The sequence below is a fragment of the Meriones unguiculatus genome, chromosome 7 (assembly GCF_030254825.1).
Source record: "Meriones unguiculatus strain TT.TT164.6M chromosome 7, Bangor_MerUng_6.1, whole genome shotgun sequence".
Lineage (NCBI taxonomy): Eukaryota > Metazoa > Chordata > Mammalia > Rodentia > Muridae > Meriones > Meriones unguiculatus.
This window is the reverse complement of record NC_083355.1, coordinates 44,338,775-44,358,321: the sequence shown is the minus strand read 5'-3', so window position 1 is coordinate 44,358,321 and position 19,547 is coordinate 44,338,775. Positions and strand designations below refer to the sequence as shown.

The 19,547-nt window shown below is 53.5% G+C and overlaps 1 protein-coding gene across 13 annotated transcripts in view; it reads right to left on the bottom strand.

The window, feature by feature from the left end:
- Positions 1–4,005: 4,005 nt before the first annotated feature.
- The window catches only part of Rph3al (rabphilin 3A like (without C2 domains)), a 137,973-nt gene continuing 122,431 nt past the window's right edge, over positions 4,006–19,547 (bottom strand). For 8 of the 13 annotated variants that reach the window (XM_060387283.1, XM_060387285.1, XM_060387286.1 and 5 more), the window contains 3 exons: positions 8,105–8,212; positions 6,166–6,312; positions 4,006–4,977 (listed from right to left, as the gene is read on the bottom strand). In XM_060387283.1, coding sequence (XP_060243266.1) covers positions 4,921–4,977; positions 6,166–6,312; positions 8,105–8,212 — 312 coding nt within the window. In that variant the 3' untranslated portion in view covers positions 4,006–4,920. Of the gene's footprint in view, positions 4,978–6,165; positions 6,313–8,104; positions 8,213–8,938; positions 9,068–19,109; positions 19,407–19,547 lie in introns of those variants that run through there. The other 5 variants (XM_060387288.1, XM_060387281.1, XM_060387290.1 and 2 more) reach the window with 4 other exon arrangements.

Sequence of the window (19,547 nt, the reverse complement as noted above, 5' to 3'; positions counted from 1 at the left end):
GTAGGCAACCCCCGCCCTCCAAAGGGGTTGCGACCCAGAACCACTGCCTTAGACGATTGGCTTTTCCTGGTATTATGCATGTTTTTATGGGGCTTTAGGGCGTCTGTCTTTGTGAGACTGGCAGAATTAGCATGACGGTCTCTCTGAATGCGGGCGGCTTCTGCACCATCGCTGAGCAGTCCTGACTAAGTCTAGGAGGTCCGCAGAGGAGGCTGCAGTGCAGCTGGTGCCTGGTTCTCTCTGTGCGGCAGCTCCTCAGCTCCTCAGCCCTGCTATGGATGGAGAGCTCTCTCTGCCGCCAGCCACCCTCCCCGGGCTTATTAGGTGTTCTGTGTGAACGATTTCCACCGAAAGACTCCAGGGGTCAGCAAGATGGCATTGTGTGTGAGCCTGGCCATGCAGATGCAGTGTCCTCTGACCCCCACAGGTGTGCTATGGCGTAGGCCCCATCCCATCACACACCCCAGCATACATCCCCCCATACACGCTCGGCATAAAGGCGACTCCAGTGCTTCCGGTGTCCTTTGATGCTTGGTGAATGGACGGCCACCCCTGTCCATCCCAAGTCCTCTTAGGGCGACCTTGGGGACTTTAGCTCCCTTGCGTCTTCGTCTTTGTGTCTACTAGTTTTAATTTTTGGTTTTCCAGCTTATGTATGTATGTCATACTTTAGCATAGAACCCCCCCCTACTTGCATACTCTTTTTATTCCTGCCTTTCTCCTCTGTCCTCATGTTCCAATCCAGTAGAATTGCATGACTCCACAATGACCTGGGGATTCCCGCCTTGCTCCTGTGTCCCCTGTCCTCCAGGGATTCCCTGCCTCTGTCCTGTGTCCCCTGTCCTGTGCCCCCTGTGTTCTGCCTCTCCCCTGTGTCCTGCCTCTCCCCTGTGTCCCCTGTGTCCTCCAGGGATTCCCTGCCTCTGTCCTGTGTCCCCTGTCCTGTGCCCCCTGTGTTCTGCCTCTCCCCTGTGTCCTGCCTCTCCCCTGTGTCCCCTGTGTCCTCCAGGGATTCCCTGCCTCTCTCCTGTGTCCCCTGTCCTGTGCCCCCTGTATCCTGCCTCTCTCCTGTGTCCTCCAGGGATCCCCTGCCTCTCCCCGCATCCTCTGTATGCTCTTTTCTGGTTTTCTCTCTGGTCTGGTTGGAAAGCATCCTGTAGTGGCGAAGAGTGCATGAGAGGTGAAAACACTTGAGAACACTCATGCCTGAAAACACCTTCCCCTCCGCACCTGGAAGACATCAGGCTGGGTATGTGGAGACCAGAAACCACTTCCTCTCAGCATTCACAAGGCTTTACATTTTAAAAAGTTATCCTTTCATGGTTTCATATATGCACAGGGTTACTTTGATAATACTCTCCATTATTTTCCCTCATCTCTCCCCCTTTGTGCTCCTTCTGCCTTCTGTGTGTGCATGCGGCGTGTGTCTGTCTGTGTCCCTGAGTTTTACAGCTGGGTCCCTGCTTCTAGGCTGCTTGCATGCCTTCCTGCTATCATGGACTGAAACCCCTGGAAACCATCTTTGCTCTCGTAAGTTAGCATCTGTGGTCTTTTTCGTCACAGCAGTAAGAGAAATGATGATTACATCAATAAATCAGGTAATTGTACAGTGCTGAGGCTGAAAGCTGGGGCACCATGCATGATATGCAGGTGCTCTATCGCTGAGCTAAAGCCTCAGCTTCCCATTTGAGTTTTAAAATTTATTTTTTAACAGATACATGAAAACATGAGAATTGTATGTATTTGTGGCATACTGTGATATTTCAACACTGGTTTATAACGTGCAATGTTTAAACTAGATTTAATATGTCTGCCTTTTACCCTTTATCCATTTTTCTTTAATTTTTTTTTTTTAGGCTAGATGTGGTGGCATACACTTTTAATCCCAGTGCTGGGGAGGCTCAGGCAGGAGAATCTCTGTGAGTTTGAGGTCAGCCTGGTCTACAATAAGAGAGTTCCAGGACAGCCAGGGCTACATAGTGAGGCCTTGTCTGAAAAATAATTTTTTTTAGACATACGGTGTTTTGCCTGTGTGCCTGTGCCCCATGCACACAAAGTGCCCACGGAAGTCAGGAGAGGACATCCGATCTCCTGGAACTTGAGAATCATGATAAAGATGTAAAGTAACAGAGAGTCACCATGTGGGTGCTAGGGATTGAGCCCAAGTCTTCAGCAAGTGCTTTTAACTGGCCGAGCCATCTCTCCAGCCCTTATTTTTCTTGAGATGGGGGAGTTTGTGTGTGTGTGTGCGTGTGCACATGCTCGAATGCAGGCACTGTGGAATTGGATCCCCTGGAGCTGGAGTTACAAACAGTTGTGAACCCTCCAACATGGGTACTGGGAATGGCACCAGGTTTTCTGGAAGAGCAAGAGGGTGCTGAGCCATCTCTTCAGCCCCCTCACCATTTCCCAGTGATGAAAACACTGCTTCTGGCCCACTGAAGCGTGTGGACTCTTCTGCAGTCACCGTGCCGGGCAGCGGCGGCCAAGGCTCCCTGCCCCATTCCCCCAACCCTGTGCCTGATTAGGGACTGCTCACACCCCCTCTCATCACATCTCTCCTATGCGATTTTCCTTTTTCTGATTTATTTTTATGTGTGCATGCCATGTTACATGAGGGGGTTCACAGAGGCCAGAAGAGGGCATTGGATCCCATGGAGCTGCTGGACAAGGGTGCTGGGAACCAAACTTGGGTCTTCGGGTCTTGTTTAAGCTGCAAGTGCTCCGAACCGATGAGCTGGCCCTCCAGCTTCAATGCCCACGCTCCTCCCTGTTTTTTGGTTTGGAAGTTCTACATTGCTGGAGATTTCTGTTAGTCCATTTTATCCCTACCGTGTACCCCTGTGAGAAAAAGTCTCAGGTAGCCCAGGCTGGTCTCGCCCTGTAGCTAAGGATGGGCGTGGCTGTCTCCTCCCGCCTCTGCTTCCTGAGTGGCGGGATTATAGGCGTGCACCACCGTGCCCAGGTTGCTGCTGAGCTGGGGACAGACCTAGGCTCCCGCCAGCTAGCTGGGCTCCGGCCCCTGCGCTCTTGTACCTCTGCTTTTCTGTGTTTTGCTTCCTGGGAGGGTATCTCCTTCTCTTCTTCCATTCCTTTTTGAGGCAGGGTCTCTTATTTGGCTTGGAATTTGATAAGCAGGCTAGGCTGGCAGGTGCTAGCAAGCCCTAGGGCTCTGCCTGCCTCTGCCTCCCCTGCACTGGGTTTACAAAGGCAGGCATGCCATCATGCCCAGCTATGCCACACAGGTTCTGGGGATCAAACTGGGGTTCCCATGCTTCTGGAGCACTGAGCAAATCCTTTTCCCAGCCCCGTGCTATTATTTTTTTAATTTAGAAGAAAATTAACATCTTTTCTAAAAGGTAGAATTATCATTAATTTTTCATTTTTGGCAGCACTAGGGCTAATACTGAAGTAGTGTCCTGCCTCTGGGTCCTAGAACCCGCATTTTCTTGTTTCTAGTGTCTTCAGAGGATCTAAGTTCCTCCTCCCCTGAGCTGGACGCTCTGAGGTGTTCAGCTAGGCTCTGGGTGCCTTTCCCTGTTCCTACGGTGTGGGAAAAGGCTGGCTGGCTGCTCTGTGTGCAAGGATGGGGTTTACGGACTGTGGAGAGTGAGTATAGAGTTGTTATCTGGGGGTTCCCCGATGCCAGCATCCATCTTCGGTTCACCAGAGAAGGCATGCACCACCGCACCCTGCTAATCCACTTTTTAAATTCTGTGTCGAGTGGGACAGAGAAATGATGCATGTTCCCAGGCCATGAGCATGTGGCCAGAGTCAATGTCTCTTTAGGAAACAGTTCTGTACGGCCCCGTTGAACCCACTTCGATTAGTTTTTGCATAAATGGGCTTGCGTTAGTGTTAGGCGCGGCACTGAGACACTGATCTAGAGGGTCCAGGCTGTAGAAGGGTTTCAGTGAATCGGCACTACTTGTTTTAATCCATCCACTGCTATCCTAACACAAGTTGGATGTGGCGGTTGTGGTCTTTGGATCAAGAGTGGCTCCGTGAACGTTTTCACGTTTATTATTTTAATGCTGAAGTATTACATATCACAGGGAAATGGTGAGTTTGTCCTCTGCCAGCAGCAATGGCAAAGGCTAATGGCCTTGGGGAGAAAGCCCTCCATGGATGAAGGGATGGTGGTGGGGGAGGATGAACTAGACTAAGAGGGAGGAAGGGCATGGACCCATAGCACCTCACCAAGGGAGAGGGTTTCCCAAAGCATCTGTATTTTGAGTATTTTTCATGCCTTCTCTGGTTTGAGAATTCGAAGCTCCCAGGCTGGGCCAGTGAGCATGAGGGAGGGTGGGAGCCTCGTTTTCCACTGAAGAGCGAAAAGTGTTTCAAATGTCTTAGGGGAGCTGGGAGCCTGGGTGGAGCAAAAACCTGTAGGCCAACAGGGGCTTCAGGGAATTGTCAGGGCTGGTTAAACCCAGCTCCCAGGCTAGCCTGGGGTAGACAGGGCCATGCTTAGGCCTCCATCAGTGAAGGAGGGGAAAGGCGTGGGTGCTTCAGGCTCAAGCTAGGAGGTGTTCAGCTCTTCAGGGTCATACTCAGGGTTAGAGTTCCCACCATTGGTACAAAGAAAGCCCCGTGTGGCCCCACCAAAACTTCAGTGCATACAGGAAGGCCCTTCCAGCCCAGCCCAAGACCCAAGCAAATCAAAACATGGGAATGAATGGGACAGGTGGGGGGCAATAAATAAGGGGGGGGCTGAGTGAAGTGGCAGATAAGAGACTTTCTGCCCAGGGGAAGCAAGGCACTACTGGGTGGGGGCAAGCATACTTGGTCCCCAAATACTGGTTTGTTGAGTTGGTCAAGGCCAGCAGGGTGCTTGTGAGGCCTCAAGAGCCTTCAGAGAGGAGCCGGGCACCCTGTCCATCTTTGCTCTTAATCTTCTTCTGGAGACTCTGCCTCAGCCTAGGGATGCCAGACATCCACGTCAGTAGCGGGGAGTTGCGCGTGTATGTCTTTTTCCTTTGGAAGTAAGAGAAAAAGACCACAGAATAGTGAGTGGACGTGGTTTCCTTCCCAGTGACAGTCCAGCTTTCGGATGAAATGGACTGAGAGGTGATACTGCACCCTTGGCTGCCTGAGCATCTGGAGGGTCTAGGGTTGGCCTGGGGCTGAGGACACCCAGATAGCAGCCAGCACTGTTCCACTGTGCCTTGTGCTCACAAGCCTCTGCTCTGTCCCCTGGGCTTCAGTTTGTCTGTCCAAATGCAGGCTGTCTTCAACACAGTGACCTCAGGGTGCCTTGGACCCATGAGGAGACACTCCCTGCCTACACTCTGGTCATTGGGCAGGGCAGATGGCTCCCTGTGAGGGATGCTTCAGTGGGGCCGACTGCAGAGGCCTCATGGCCTATGTCTAGCTGTATTCCCAAGCTCACATGGCTGAGCTTGTCAGTGCTGGGACTAGAATGCATCCTGAGGCTGGAGAGAGAGAGTCGGGTCCACTCCCAAGACCTGCCTACTGCTGTGTCCTTCCCAGAGACATGTGGTTTGGGGGGAACCATGGAACAGGGAATGGGGTGGTTGGGGTGTACACAGGCTATTTGAGGGAGACTGAGGGGCACAGCAGATGCTGTCTCATAGATGTGCCTGCGGGCTTCCAGACAGGATTCTGGAGCCTAGCTGGGGCTGGTCTTTGAAGGATATTGTATCTTCTCTGGTTTGAGAATGAGAACTTCCTCCCCCCCTGGCCCCCCTCCCCCATGCCATGATGCTCTCATGCTGAGCTAGTGAGCACAAGGCAGGGTGAGCATTTTCTATATCTATTACATTGGTCCATCAAGGATCCCGGAAATCCACCTTGGAAATGATGTGCTCCACAGAGCCTCAAATCTCCCTCCCAGGATTCAGACTGGCATTGGCTTGCTTAGTCATGGAGTAGATTTCTGGAGGATGAAACAGACCCCACTCAGGCTGGGCCCAATGAGGACTCCTTGCAGCTGTTAGGAGCAGGAGAGGACAGACAAGTGACCCAGGAGCAGAAGGTGGTACCACTCTGAGTCCCTCTGGTCAAGCCTGGCAGAGACGGGTCTGGCCGACCTTTGTCCCCCACTGCCTGGCACAGAGCTCAGCAAACATGAAGAATTTAAAATGTCACCAGCCACTAGGGACGGGAGGTGGGCATGAAGATGCTGCTGGAAGCAGTACTCACCGGGGACCCTGGGCTCAAGCCGTGGTGGGGTGCCTCCCGGCGGGTCGGCAGCACCTGCCCCACTCTCGCTGGCCAGGCTGCTCTGGCTGCCCGAAAGATGGCTGGGTGGGCAGGCAGGCCCCAACCCGGGTGACTCCATGCTGCCCCCTGCAACGACACCAGGCGTGGACGGGAATGGACACGTACTGAGCTCGGCCTAGCAAGGAGCCGGCCCAACCTTATCTGGAATTATGGGTAGTAAATATGCCCAGGGATCCTCACCCACATGTCTGCCTGTTCTAGCCAGACCTCTACAAGACACATGAGAGCAAGAGAATGGGCTCTTTCCCTAAGTAACAGATTACTGACAGGAAAGTTGGCAATGACTAGGTTTGCCCCCCTTCACAGAGTGAGGGATGGGAAAAGGCAAGTCTCTGTCTGATAACGCAGCTGGAGGGAGGGGGTAGCACGAAGTGCTTGCTGCCTTTACTAGCAAAGACTTTTAAATCATACGTGTGTATATTTGTGGTTTTGGGTGTGAGTGATGAAGCTGGAATGGAGAGACTTGAGGGAGATGGGAAACAGAGAGGGTAATGCGCTGTAGCTTCCGAGAAAGCGTAAGGGGGCTGGAGAAATGGCTCCATGGATTAAAAACAAAAACAAACAAACAAACAAAAAAAAAGGTGCTTGCTTACAGGCCTGACACTTGGGGTTTGATCCCTAGACCCACATGGCAGAAGGAGAAAACCGACTCCTGTAAGTTATCCTATCCCTTCACACATGTACTGTGGCCTCCAAAGGACTAACTGTCGGGAAGAACAGATGAGATGCGTGTAAACCTACTCCTTATTCACGATGGCCCTGCCCAGCCAAGGGCGCCTGTGGTATTTCTTCCAAGTCCTGCTCACAGCTGAGAGTTGGCGTGGAGGGGAGGGACGGGAGCCGTCATGTAGTGGGGAGTGGGAAGCCTGTCCTGAGACCAAGGCTGGCAGGCAATTTGTACATTTTCCTAATGGAGCCTCTGGGGATGCTGGTGCCAAGTCCAGGACTAGTTTCCTTGCCTCATCTCCCAGACTGACCATTTGGGAAACTATTAAGGAAGATTCTGAAGGCACATCAGGGCTCTGTGGGGAAGAGCACCATAATCAACTAGTAATGTCTGCCATGGCACTGGATGGAGAGGTGGTAGTACGTGTGCTAGGCATTTGCCACTTCTGGCTTTGCCCAGACTTTCATTCCCAACAAGGATTCCTGCCATGTCAGCTTGGGTCTGAGGTCATGGTCTCAGCTCCAGGACAGCTCCTTAAGGCATTTCATTCTAGTCTGGGGCAGATATTACAGGGCTCACTCTTTACGCTCTAAGATCAGCCTCCCTGAAAGTTCCTTTGAAGGTCCTAGTACTGACCCAGGAGGACACAGAGGAAGGAGGCTAGTGCTCTTTTCAGAAGGCCATTCTTGTGCTTCAAGAGACGAAAGGCCTTCTGTTTTCATTCCCCTCTCTGCTCCTACCTCATTGCCCAGGTAACCCAAGTGTCAGGAGGCACAAAACGGGCTCAACGTGAGAAGAGACTTTGGAGATGGCCTGAGCCACCTCGTTTGTGGTAAAGAGAAGGCAGTGCCAGTCAGGAGGCGATGGCACATCCTGGGACCCCACTGCAGTTGCACGACAGAAGGCCAGTGGTTCAGGGAGCTGTACCTAACTGCCATATCCCCTTGTGGTTCACAATGAGCAATGCTGCCCAGGGCGCTTCCTAGGAAGAGTGCAGAGGGCGCAGCCCTGCTGGCCCCGCCTCTCATCTGTCTTGCCCTTCTTCCTTATCCCTTATATATAGATGAGCCTGGCCTCTTTGGTTCCTAGGAACACTTTCCAGATACCAGTTGGGAACCTGCCACCAAAGAAACAAAAAAGCCACCCAGCACCTCAGGCTCTGGAAACCAACTGCTGGCTCTCTACACTTACCTGAGTCCCCTTTAGGCTTGTCACCTTTTGTGCCCTTGACCCCAGTGGGCATGGGTCTGTCCTCCTGGCTGGAGGAGCTGAGATCCGAGTCACTGTCACTAGAAACCACTGGAACAGACAAGAACAGAAGTCATGATTATTTTCTACTGCTTGGACAGAGTGGGCAAGGGCACCCCTGCCACCATAAAGGGGCCTAGAATAATGATGGTGTTCTCCAGAGCAGGAGCTCCTTCCCAGCAGCTAAGGAGGATGTACACCCCCCCCCCCAGCACTGTCAGGGAAGGCTCGCCCCTCCGCCAGCCATCTTCACGCATCATGGCCTCCCTGTGGGCTGGATCCCTTTGTTTGGTAGGAGTAGAGGACCACCTTTGATGTAGGCACAGGGACTCTGAGGCCTCCGCCTGGCCACACTGAACACCAAGGCCATGGTTTTGTAAAGAAACTTAGCACATCTGACCCTCAGGCAGCAACCGCAGGCGTAAGGCAGGAGACTGGGGCGTGTGCTCATGTTGGTGAAGATGGGCTCCAGCCCTGGAGGGCTGGCTGTTCCTAACACTTAGCTCTCATCAGGAAGCCAGCAGGGAGCCAGCCTGGGTCCTCATCAGCCAGGCACAGTGGGGTGTCATGAACCACGAGGAGCGAGGGCTCGGCGAACACCCTCTTTTCTGCACTCAACACCATATTTGGCTCGTTCATCAGCCGTGGGTGTCATAATACAGGATATATTCATCCTTCAGACATTCTATTTTAATTTTAAGCAGGGACGCACATCCGCGTGCCAACCTTCTGAAGCAGGGTGTGTTTCTGAGAACGGCCGTGTGGCCCAATCTGTACCTGGCCTGTGACTCTGGCTCAAGTTCTTCTCACTGCAGCTTAGAGACCCTGGCAAGCTGAGCTGAGAACAGAATCTTCCTCGATTTTTCCGTATCTTCCTTCTGCTTTTTGCAGTTGTCCTGCCCACGCCTAATTCAATAGATTAAAAAAAAAGGCAACTTGCTTCTTCAAGACTTTTATATCTTGGTTTTAATGAAACAGCTCTGGCCTCTTTTCTGACTCTCTTCATTAATTTCCACAGCGTGTAACTAAGTGATGATAAAGACGATAAGTAGGTGTGGGATCAAAGGTAACAGCGCTCTCACAGGTGACTGACTCGGGGCAGGTCACAGGGTCAGAGCTTCAGCCTGTGTGCTTCCCTTTGAAGTGCAGAGTGTGGGTTAGGGAGGGGGTGGGCTGAGCTCTGCACTGGGCTCAGTGTGGCATCTTCCCAACTCTGCAGCTGTGAGGAGGTGAGGTAACCCCCCCCCAATGTCTGTGAGGGTCCACCTGCGCCTCTGAACTCTTTCTGGAGCTTTGCAGCTGTGAGGAGGTGAGGTCAGAGCCACCCCCCCCCCCCATGTCTGTGAGGGTCCACCTGCGCCTCTGAACTCTTTCTGGAGCTGTGCTCCGTCTCCTGAGATTGCAGTGAGCCACACCAGAGGAAGGGCTGGTCCGTTAGGGGAAGGTCAGATCCAGAACCTTTCGAAAAGTCTTTGTGTCTCAGTTATGCTGCCTCCCGGCTGGGGGACTCAGGTCACACAAATGGGTAGCCACAGGTGAAGCCGGCGGAACACCTCACCCTTATAAAGGTCTCAGCTCTTGGCTGCTCAAAGCCAAGCAGCCGGCACACAGGAGATGCTTCATGAAGGTCTGATAATCGCGTAGTGCTGGCCTTGCTTTGGTCTTCATGTCCTGCCAGTTTTACCACCAAAATGGATTTTTTTTTTTTTTTTTGACAGGATGGCCTTCAATTGCTATGTAGCCAAGGATGACTTTGAATTTTTGATTCACCTGCCTCCTCCACTTGCATGCTGGGAATCTGAGTATGTACCATCATGCCTAGATTTTTGTTTGAAGATTTATTTTTATTTCTTGGTGTGTGCGTGTGTGTATGAATGAATGAGTATACATTAGCGCAGGTATATGCATGTGAATGCAAGTCAGAGGCATTGCAGCTCCCTGAGGCTGGAGTTAGAGGAGGTTGTGACCACCAAGAGCACTTAACATGAGCCATCTCTCCAGCCTGCACCATGCCTAGCGTTATGATGCTGGGGCCCATACCCAGGTCTTGGTGTGTGTCAGGTAAGCACCCAGCAACTGAGTTACCTCGTCAGCCCCCTTCGGTAGATGCTGAATTTGTTGTCTCCTCACCATCCTCACTGCACTTCCTTCACCCAAGACCTTTCTGCATCCCATGAGGATGACTGTGACAGTCTCCTCCGGTGGAAGTTTCTGTTGTTCTCCCTCGGCACGGCCGGGAGCCCACCTCCCGCCCCCAAGAGTAGGCTGGTGTGATGTCCCGTCACTGAGTGATGAAATGTGACTGTCCCTGGCTTCTCTTCCCCTGCTTCAGTCCCTTACCCTTTTCTCTCTCGCTTTCTCTCAAATGCCCACTGCTAAGACTTCTGATTTGGTCCCCTATGACACAGAACCAAGAAGGGGATGAAGAGGGATGGGGGTGGGTTCATGTGCCCTTCACGGCTCATGAGAATTGTAGGTAAGAACCTGATATTTTTTAGCTCCTTGTCAGGTCTAGACTGAATACAATCCACAGAGACCGGACCCCACGGGCATCAGCGCTACAAACACTTATGTTGTTTTGACTCATTGCCAGGCTGACGAAACACTAACCCCATGGGTCCCCAGGAAGTTCAAGTTGATGGGGAGGAAGTAGGGCTGCTTGGAGCAAGTAGCTTCCCATGCTCCCCCCCCCACACACACTTTGGAGAAATAAAGGAACACAGGACGGCAGTTAGCTAATGCTAACGGGGGTAGGACAGTCCCTGTGAGGAGTTGGTGACCAACCTCCACCTTGGACTCTCCATCTCTCTGGCAGAGACTTTCGTGCATAATCTTCCAGTGCTTTCTGACCTGGGCTATTCCATCTTCCTCTGGCTGATCTAGGGACCAGGCTTGGTGCATGGCTCTGAAATGCAGTGACCCGCCTGACGCTTAGTGCCGAGGGCGGGCCCGGCGGGGTTGGCTGTCCCAGGAGTTGGTTATGCTGTCATCCTTTGCACTCTGTCATCTATTGTAGGTGCTCCAAGAGGGGGATGGGGAGCAGGCTCAAGCTGTTAGAGTCTCTTCAAAACAGCGCAGCCCTTGACTGGGGAGGGCGCCTGCGCTGTATAAGGGTTAAAGGAAATCACAGGAACAGCACAAATCCTGGAGGCTTCCCCTAGTTACTCTCATCTGACTTGTTCTTTGCCTCCTGTGGCAGAGCCCAAAGGGAGCCATGGAAAAGGGGTAACAGGCTCCGGTGACAACTGATTTCACAATGGGATCATAGAGCAGGGACCAGCCACCAACTACTCATTTCCTTCAGACACTGGCCTTTGTCTGGTCTCACCCAGGGTTTTAAGCTGGGCCAGGCTTGGACATCAAGCATGCATGCACATACACAGAAGCACGTGGTTGGTATTGGGTGTCTTCATCTCTCAGCTCTTCTGAGACTCATCGGCTTATCAATTCAGCAAGACTCCCGGGCCAGCAAGCCCCAGCCGGTCTCCACCTTCCCAGGGCCAGGTTTGCAGGTGTGCACCAGGGCGTCAGCTTCTCACATGGTGCCCGGAGAACTCGGGTCCTCAGGCTTGTGCAGCAAGCACTTTGCTGTCTGAGCCATCTTCCCAGCCCCATGCCTAAGGGTTTTAAGTGAGGCCACAGCCATCATCATATCTTTGTGCTCAAGACTCAAATCCCATTTTCAATCTGCTCTCACAAAACAAAAGATGGCAGTGCTGGCCAGTGGGTGGTCACTTAGGCTCACTGGGGAAAGACACGGGGAGGATGCTGCACATTACCCAAGCCTCACAAGCACTTCACTCCAGTAGCCACAGCTTCTCCAGTGGTCAGGGAAGCAGCCTTTTCTTTCTCCTGTCCCTGTAAGCCCTAAACCTGGGGTAATTTGCTACCAGGGCACCAATGCTGCTTTCCCTCTGGGTCTACAGAAAGCTGTCAGCTCATACCTCAGCTCTTCTATCCTCCACACGATTCTAGGAGTATCTGAGGGCCACATCTAGGATAGGTCGGCGGTGTGTGTGTGTGTGTGTGTGTGTGTGTGTGTGTGTGTGTGTGCTTGTATTCTGCCCATGCTTTGGCTTTCAGACAGGAGGTAGGAAAACCCTGGGAAGCCCTGCCCTGAGAGCCTGTGGGAGAAGAGGTACCCTTGCCCACACTCACAGGGCTCCACCACAAGGTAGGAAGGGGAGCCTCCCTTTTGGTTCCTTCACGGCCACCTGCTTTGCCAGTCCACTTGCTGGAGATTTTCCCATCATGCTGGGCCCTCATCCTCACCAGTGGATAGGGCAGCTTAGAGCTAGCCAGGCCTGCTTCTCTGGGGATGGGCAGTTTTATTATTTTTTTCCCCTCTAGCTCAGTCTTGGATGGATCTGCAATTTGCCTGTCACCATGGAAACTCTTGAGTTTTGGTACATGAGGTGGGGTGGGGTGTGAGGGGGAACTCTCGCTTTTTGGAAAATCTCCCTTGGATGCCTCATAGGACACATGTGGCAGCTGCCATCCTGTCGAGACACCTGGCTGGGACAGCTCAGGGGACAGGGATCTGTCTCCAGGCTCTGCTCAGCCATCACCTCTCCCCAGCGACCCCAGCACCTCTTCAAGATTCCTGGCAAAAACCGAGAGACTGCGCAGCAGCTCCCTGGGTCTAAGTCTTAGACCCAGTGTGAGGTCGGTCCAATAGTGGACAAGTTGCTGATGTCCCGCCCTGATTAAAAGGTTGGGAAAACCATCTTCCCCATCCTGGGCCACACCACTTCCACCTGCCCAGAGCAAAGATGGCAGCAGGCTGTGAGCTTTGGAGACCTTGCTGCTCTGTTCCGAGGAGTCCAAAGCCTCCAGAAGCTGTGAGAGTTAGGGAAATAGGGAGATATTTCCAACATCCTGCCAAGAAGCGGCAGATGGTGGAAATTTTTGCATACTAAAAACAACAAAAAATATTTTTAACGTAAAGGAAGGATAATCAGGCCTTGGGGAGGGCATAGGAACCCCCAGTGAGCCTTGCTGGGCCACCAGGCTGGCATAGCACAGCTGCAGTTGGCCTTGCCAGGGTGGCCGTACACTCGGGAATAGGTGGGGCGGGGCGGTCCCTGTTCTGGTGCCATGCTGCTCTTGGGGTGGGGGAGCAGTGGGCTCTTCCTCTAGTTTGTCCCCAGGGCTCCAGCCAGGAAGAAAGATGGCCCCAGGCTGGGGAACCTGTCCTCCCAGGGGTGGCCCACCAGCAGCCAGGAAAAGGCTTGGTGTCTGCCTGTCCTTCCTCCCCAGGAACCAGGAGTCATGGTATGCTTCCAACCTGACCTATTGTGTAGCCAGGGACAGCCACAGGCCCCCATGGAGATCGAGGTGAGGTGCTGGGGTGCTTTCCTTCCCTGGCACCCCTTCAAGGTTGCCCCTAGATGCTCCGAGGATAAGCCCGGGCAGGAAGAGGCACCAGGGAAGCACAGGGCTGATGGTAAGGCAGATCTAGGGCTAGGAGGGGTCCCAGTGCAGGCTTAGCCATTCACATCTATTTTAATTCTCTTTCTCCTTCGGGCTCACAGACAGATAGGAGGCACCAGCTAATGAAGACGAATCCACAGATGAAGAGAGATGGGGTCGCCGGGGTGAAAGCTCTGCGGTCCCTGGCTTGGAATGAGGAGCTCTGGATAGGAGAAGGACGGTTGTCAAGGACTGCTCTCTGAGAGAGAAAGAGAGAATGTGATATACAGAACAGGGTAGGGTATGACAGTGTGGGAGAGACAGTGTTCTGAGAGAGAAGTCAGAGAAGGCTTCGTGGAAGAAGAGGGATTTACAAAGTTCCTATGCAGATACGAAACTCATCCTGGGGTGTGTCAGGCACTCCAGACAGAATCTAGGAAAAGCCAAGCTAGGCAATGGGCTTGTTGGGGGATCAGGGAGCGCTGTCTGAGGGCTCTGAGGACAAGGGAATGAGCTGGTTTGGGTATGTTCTGTACTGTTGGGGCTCTAGTGACTACTCTGGTTTCTGGCAAACACAAACCCAGGAACCACATCTCTCCTGCCTCCTTGGCTGGCAGGTGGCCTGGGCTGTTGTTTCCTCCTGACTTGTGCCTTTTTCGTGGGTGTTTTGTTTTGAAAATGGTCTTGTCGGGGCTGGTAGGATGGCTCAGTAGCTTAAAGGCATTTGTTACCGACCTGATGGACTGCCTTTGAGCCTCAGGAGGTACACGATGGAAGAAGAGGACCCACTCCTACAGGTTGTTCTGACCCCCACCCCCAATAAATATAATAAGGATAAGAAATCTGCATTGGGATGTGACCCAGGCTATCCAAAACCTTCCTGCCTCAGTTTCCTAAGAGCTGGGATCGCAGGGGTGCACCTGTTAAAGCCTCTGGCCCTTGTCTTTGTGTATTGTCTCTCTCTCCTTCTTCTGGTCTCCATGTTGGAAGCTCCCTTGGGCCTCTGTTTCTGTCTATAATCCCTCCATGTTTCTCTGCCATAGTTTCTTCTAGAGGAGCCGCAGACCCAGGGTGTCTGTGTTCAGAGACTGTCAAGAGGATGCGCTGCCTGCCCTGCCTGATTCTCATGGCTGCTCCAGGGACAATCAGTTCTCTTGTGGGCTCGCTTCTCTGCCATGCTCCTGAGAGGAGGGGGGAGTCAGCTGGGGGCCGTCTGCAATGCCCGCCTTGCCCTGGCATGGACAGGCAATGCAGGAGGGGGGCCTTGGACAGCAAGTCAGCACTGTCGCCCCAGGCGGGGTTTCCCAAAGGCGGAATTAAGTTGTAGGCTTAGCCAGCCAGGCAGGTGGGGGGCTGCAGATGGCCACGCTGCACTCACTGTGTGCACAGAGCTCAGCCCAGCGGGCCCCAGGGGAAGCTCTGTGCCCCGGGGCTGCGCTTGCCAGACACAGCTTCCACAAGGGCAAAGCACCTCAAGACCTCACCTTGCATCTGGAATTGGCTAATCTGCTGAGTCTGTCATTGGGTTTGGGCAAATTAGAGGCGACAGCCATGCCCCTAACCTTCGTGGTGTGGCTAATGAGGCCTTCTGCTCTAGGAAATCAATTTCTAAGCCAGCCACAGACACTGGGACAGGCAGGGGGCTGCTGCCGGAAGCAGGAGGTCCAGAGTGCGGACTCTTCCCTGCTTAGGGCTCCTGTGTGAGAGTGCTGTAACTGAGGGCTAAGAGGCAAGATGAGGCCATTTACATGGGCTTTCCTTTTAAAGCAGGGCCACAGCCATGGCCACTCAAGAATGGCAGCCTCTGGATCTCAGAGCTCTAGGAGGTGCAGTTTCTAGACCACCTCAGGCATTTTTCTCCCCCTCTACGCCGAGACTACCCCACAGGCTATTAGGACTCGGTATCCCGTGTCCCCTTTTGTAAGCAGGAAAGGGCCTGGCCCTATTCTGGGGGCGACGAGGGCAGGACAGGCTGCCTCTGCCCTTGTGGGCTCTCTTCTCTGTGGTGCCCCTGGAAAGAGTGGGGAATCAGCTCATGACATTCCAGATGGACAGACTCCCTCCCAGACTCACACCATAAGTGAACCCTGACCCCATAGCAGCTGCAACTGGAGCCGCTGAATTCCACAGCTGACCCCTGCCCCTCCTGTCTGTACAGGGCAAAGCCTAATGGTCCTAAGCCCAAAGGGTCTTCCTGAGCCTCCGAGGCCCAAGTCCTCCCCCAGCTGAGACAAACTATGACTTTCTTTCACGTATTTTCCTAAGCCAAGTGGCAGCACCATACTATGAAGACCAGACTCAGCAACTTGGAGGTGCCTTGTGGGACCAAGAGGGCCTTGTCAGAGAGCTCACACCGGCTCTCCATCCTCTTTCTACTTGGTTCTTAGTCTCTGTGTCCTTGTATGTATGGTTGGTAGCTTCTACTATCTTCATATTAAAAAAAAAAAAATCCCAGGTATCTTCTGCAGCACCCTAGGGGCATGAAGCCCCTGCAAGGAAAAAAATTAACAAAGATGGGGCATGGCAAAGAAGGACAGAAGGTGATACTGGTAGTGGGACCTGCCAGCCAGCTCTTAACACTGTGCAAGGTGGCGCTGGGCAATCTGACAGGCTTTGGAGGCAGTATGGGCAGGGAGAGAGATAGAGACAGGGGCGTGGCAATAGTGTGGAATGACAGGAAGAGACTGCTCTTGGCTGTGTAGTGGCCTCCCAGAACAATGTGCACAGTGCTCTACTGCCTGCTCAAATTCCTCTGTTAGGCTGTCAGGATCTCTTGGAAGGCTCCTTGAACCCCAAGAAGACTGGGAGAAAAGAGACACTGTTCCAGCCCCTCTCCCATCATCCTCATGGGAAAGCAGCATTGCACAACCGAGGCTTTCTTTCCCAGGAGCGCACAGGCCCCAGGAGCTGTGTCTTCAGGCTGCTGGGAGGCCAGGGAGGTGGCTCTGCGGTCTCCTCTACAGCAGGCACAGAGCCACTGTGGGCAAAGGCCATGTGTCAGAATTAGGCGTGGGCACTCACGTACGTGACACAGCCAGGCTCCTGCCTTCCACCTCAGCGCGCTAGGAGGCCGGCGCGAGAAGGCCCAGGAAATCTGTGCAAATCTCTTGCAACAAGTGCCTCTCACAGTTGTGCCTCTACTTCCTTTCTTTGCACATGGACATGGACCCCAGAAGAAGGGTCTATTTTTCTTTTCTTTTGTGGGGTGGCATGGAAGCCAGGGCCTGGTGCATGCGAGGTAAGCATTCAGTCGTTGAGCTGCACCCAGTGATCATGTTCAGCAACCCTGAAAGACGGTCAGAGACAACACAGAAGGCTGAGGACCGTGGCCCACAATGCGTGCTCCATCAGTGGGAGGGGAAGCTGTTGCCGTGTCTGAGAGGGCGGGATTGGCAGCCCTTCTGATTTTTAAAAGAGAAGCCAGAACTCCATTTTTTTTTTAAAGTCAGAATTCTCTCCAGTTAAAAAAAATTGACAGTGAATTTTAAGCAGCCAGCCAGCCAGCCAGCCAGCCAGCCAGGGTCACCTGCTTCACTAGGTTGTGACCTATAATACAGGCAGAGTCTCAGCCCCCAAGGACGGGGGCACCCTAGCCCCTAACATGGATACCCTCCTGTTCTGCTTTTATCTGATAGCCAGCCGGAGCTCCAGCACCCAGCATACCCTCCTAGATACTCTGAATGCTGTAGGGGCTCAGGTACCGGGGCCAGCTAATATGGCAAAAATGCACAGTTCAGAGTCAACAGAGGAAGTATGTACTTGTGTGCACGTGTGTGTGCGCGCTTGTCCATGTGTGTGTTCGAGCTTGAGATGAGGTTTGAGTCTTAAGGAGCTTCCAAAATCTAATTTCTCAAGAACAGAGAAGGGAAGGAAGGAGGCATAGCAACAGCTGGCTCTGGGCAGTGAGCAATCCTGTCTGAAAATAAAACATTTTACAATCCACAACCGAGGCTCATTAAGAATGAATGGATCGGCTGGTATAAATAGCTTGCTGCGTTAAGAAGTCAGGAAGCAGCATATGCGACGGGAAACCAGTGGCTACAGAACCCGCTTATTAGCTCAGTCGGCTGCCGCTCCGAGCTAACGAGACAGGGGTCGCGGGTTCAATGTCTGCACGGGACGTGTGGCTTTCCCAGCCTCAGGCCACAGTCACCTCCCACCCCAAGAATGGTGCAAACATGGGGGCGTAACAAAACCACACCTGTCGCCCACAGTTAGCTTTCCCCCAGGCTCTGACGAGGAAGATGCCCCACTGTAAGGCCCAGCCTCCATGTGAATGACCTTACTGACAAGGAACTCCCTACCCTGTCAGATAGAAAATCCTCACTACTGTGGATGGATGGTAATTAATTGGAAGACACTGACTAGGCCACATCCATTATGTCTGACCGTGGCTGGATGCTAAAAAGATGCTCTGGGCGGAAGTAAGGGACCAGTTGCTTCCTTCCTGATGGCGGGTGCAGGTCCTAAGAGTGTGGACGAGGTAGAAGCAGGTGCAGAAGCTCAGGGCATGCAGACTCAGCCTGATGCAAGCTGCCCAGCAGGCAGAGGGAGTGGCCAAGGGTACGGACAGGCAGAGTAGCTCCACCCACCCCTCCTTTGCCACAGGACTCCCCCCCCCCCCGCCCCCTTCAGCAGCTTGACAGCAACTCTCTGACTTGAAAACTCCTCTGAACCATCAGACAAGGCAAAGCCCCCACATGTGTTCACTATGGGCCACGCTCATGGGGAAGCGCCTGGGTCCGTGGCCCTCAGAGCAGCCGGCATCCTACGGCAGCCTACGTGACCTTGTGCAGCTTTCCCTCCTCATCCATCATGAGCAGTCAATTTCCCCATCTGCAGCTGCCCTGAGCTCCAAATGAGATAATGACCATGAATCACGGGGTGCTTTGGTCCAGGCCAGTGCAGCCCCAGAGGCTCAGCTTCTGTAGGAGGTGCTGGCCTGTTGGGGAGGCTAGGTCAGCCGGGAGGGTAACTCAGTAAGGGCCACTCTGGTGAACCTCTGCAGAGCAGCTGAGCCCAAGCACCCACCCCAAATGGAACCCCAGTGCTTGCTTCCACAGGTCGGCAGAGCCCTCCGGCTTCAGTTCAGGATCTTGAAAACACTGCTTAAACCCTAGTAGCCGGTGAAGTGGTGTCAAACCCTAATTTTTTTCTTGAAATTACCCAAATGAAACAAATCCAAGACCCTGAAGTGCTTTCCGGGGCAGATCTCGAAGGCAGCTGGTGTATCACCCAGGAAGAGATGCCCAGCTTAGGGGGACCAGGGTAGGGGGAGGAGGTGGCAGAGCACTCCGGGGATGGGCGCTGCCCTCCCTCGAGAGGGCACACACCAGCCTCTGGGCTTCAGGGAGCCTGAGGCAGGCGCAGGTGTGCCAGCCCTGGCCTTTCTGATGTCTGCCATCTCGAAGGGGACAGAGAGGTGGGTGGGAAGAGGGGTGGCCCTGCTAAAGGACAATGAACCCTGAGCCCCCAGCACTGGCTTCACGCTCGAAACCAGGTGCCACACGAGGCTGGCCTCACCCAACTCCGGGCTGCCCTAGGCCATGCTGTTCCTTGCAGCCTCCTGGGGTGGGCACCCGTGTCTCACTGTGGATGAGCCTCCCTGGGGTCACTAACTGGCATCCTGGCCTCAGATCAGTCCCCAAGCCCCCGAGGGAAGAATGGAGCAAACTGGGGAGTTCAGCCCACCTGTCCTCCAGCTGTCACACATGGAGCAGGGCCACAGCAACTCCATCGCTAATACTTCCACTGACTGACTGGTTTGGAGACAGGGTCTCACTGTGGTGCCCACGTTGGTCAAATGGTCCTCCGGCCCCAGCTTCCTGAGTAGCTAGGAGTAGAGGCACAGGTCACCCACTCTGGCCAGTTGCTTTACTCTGTGATGTGCTCCTGGGAGCACAGGAAGGTGGAGTCACACTGGCTCAGGTTATTAAACCATTTCCCACTGAGTTGAAAGATCTCTGTTAGGCTT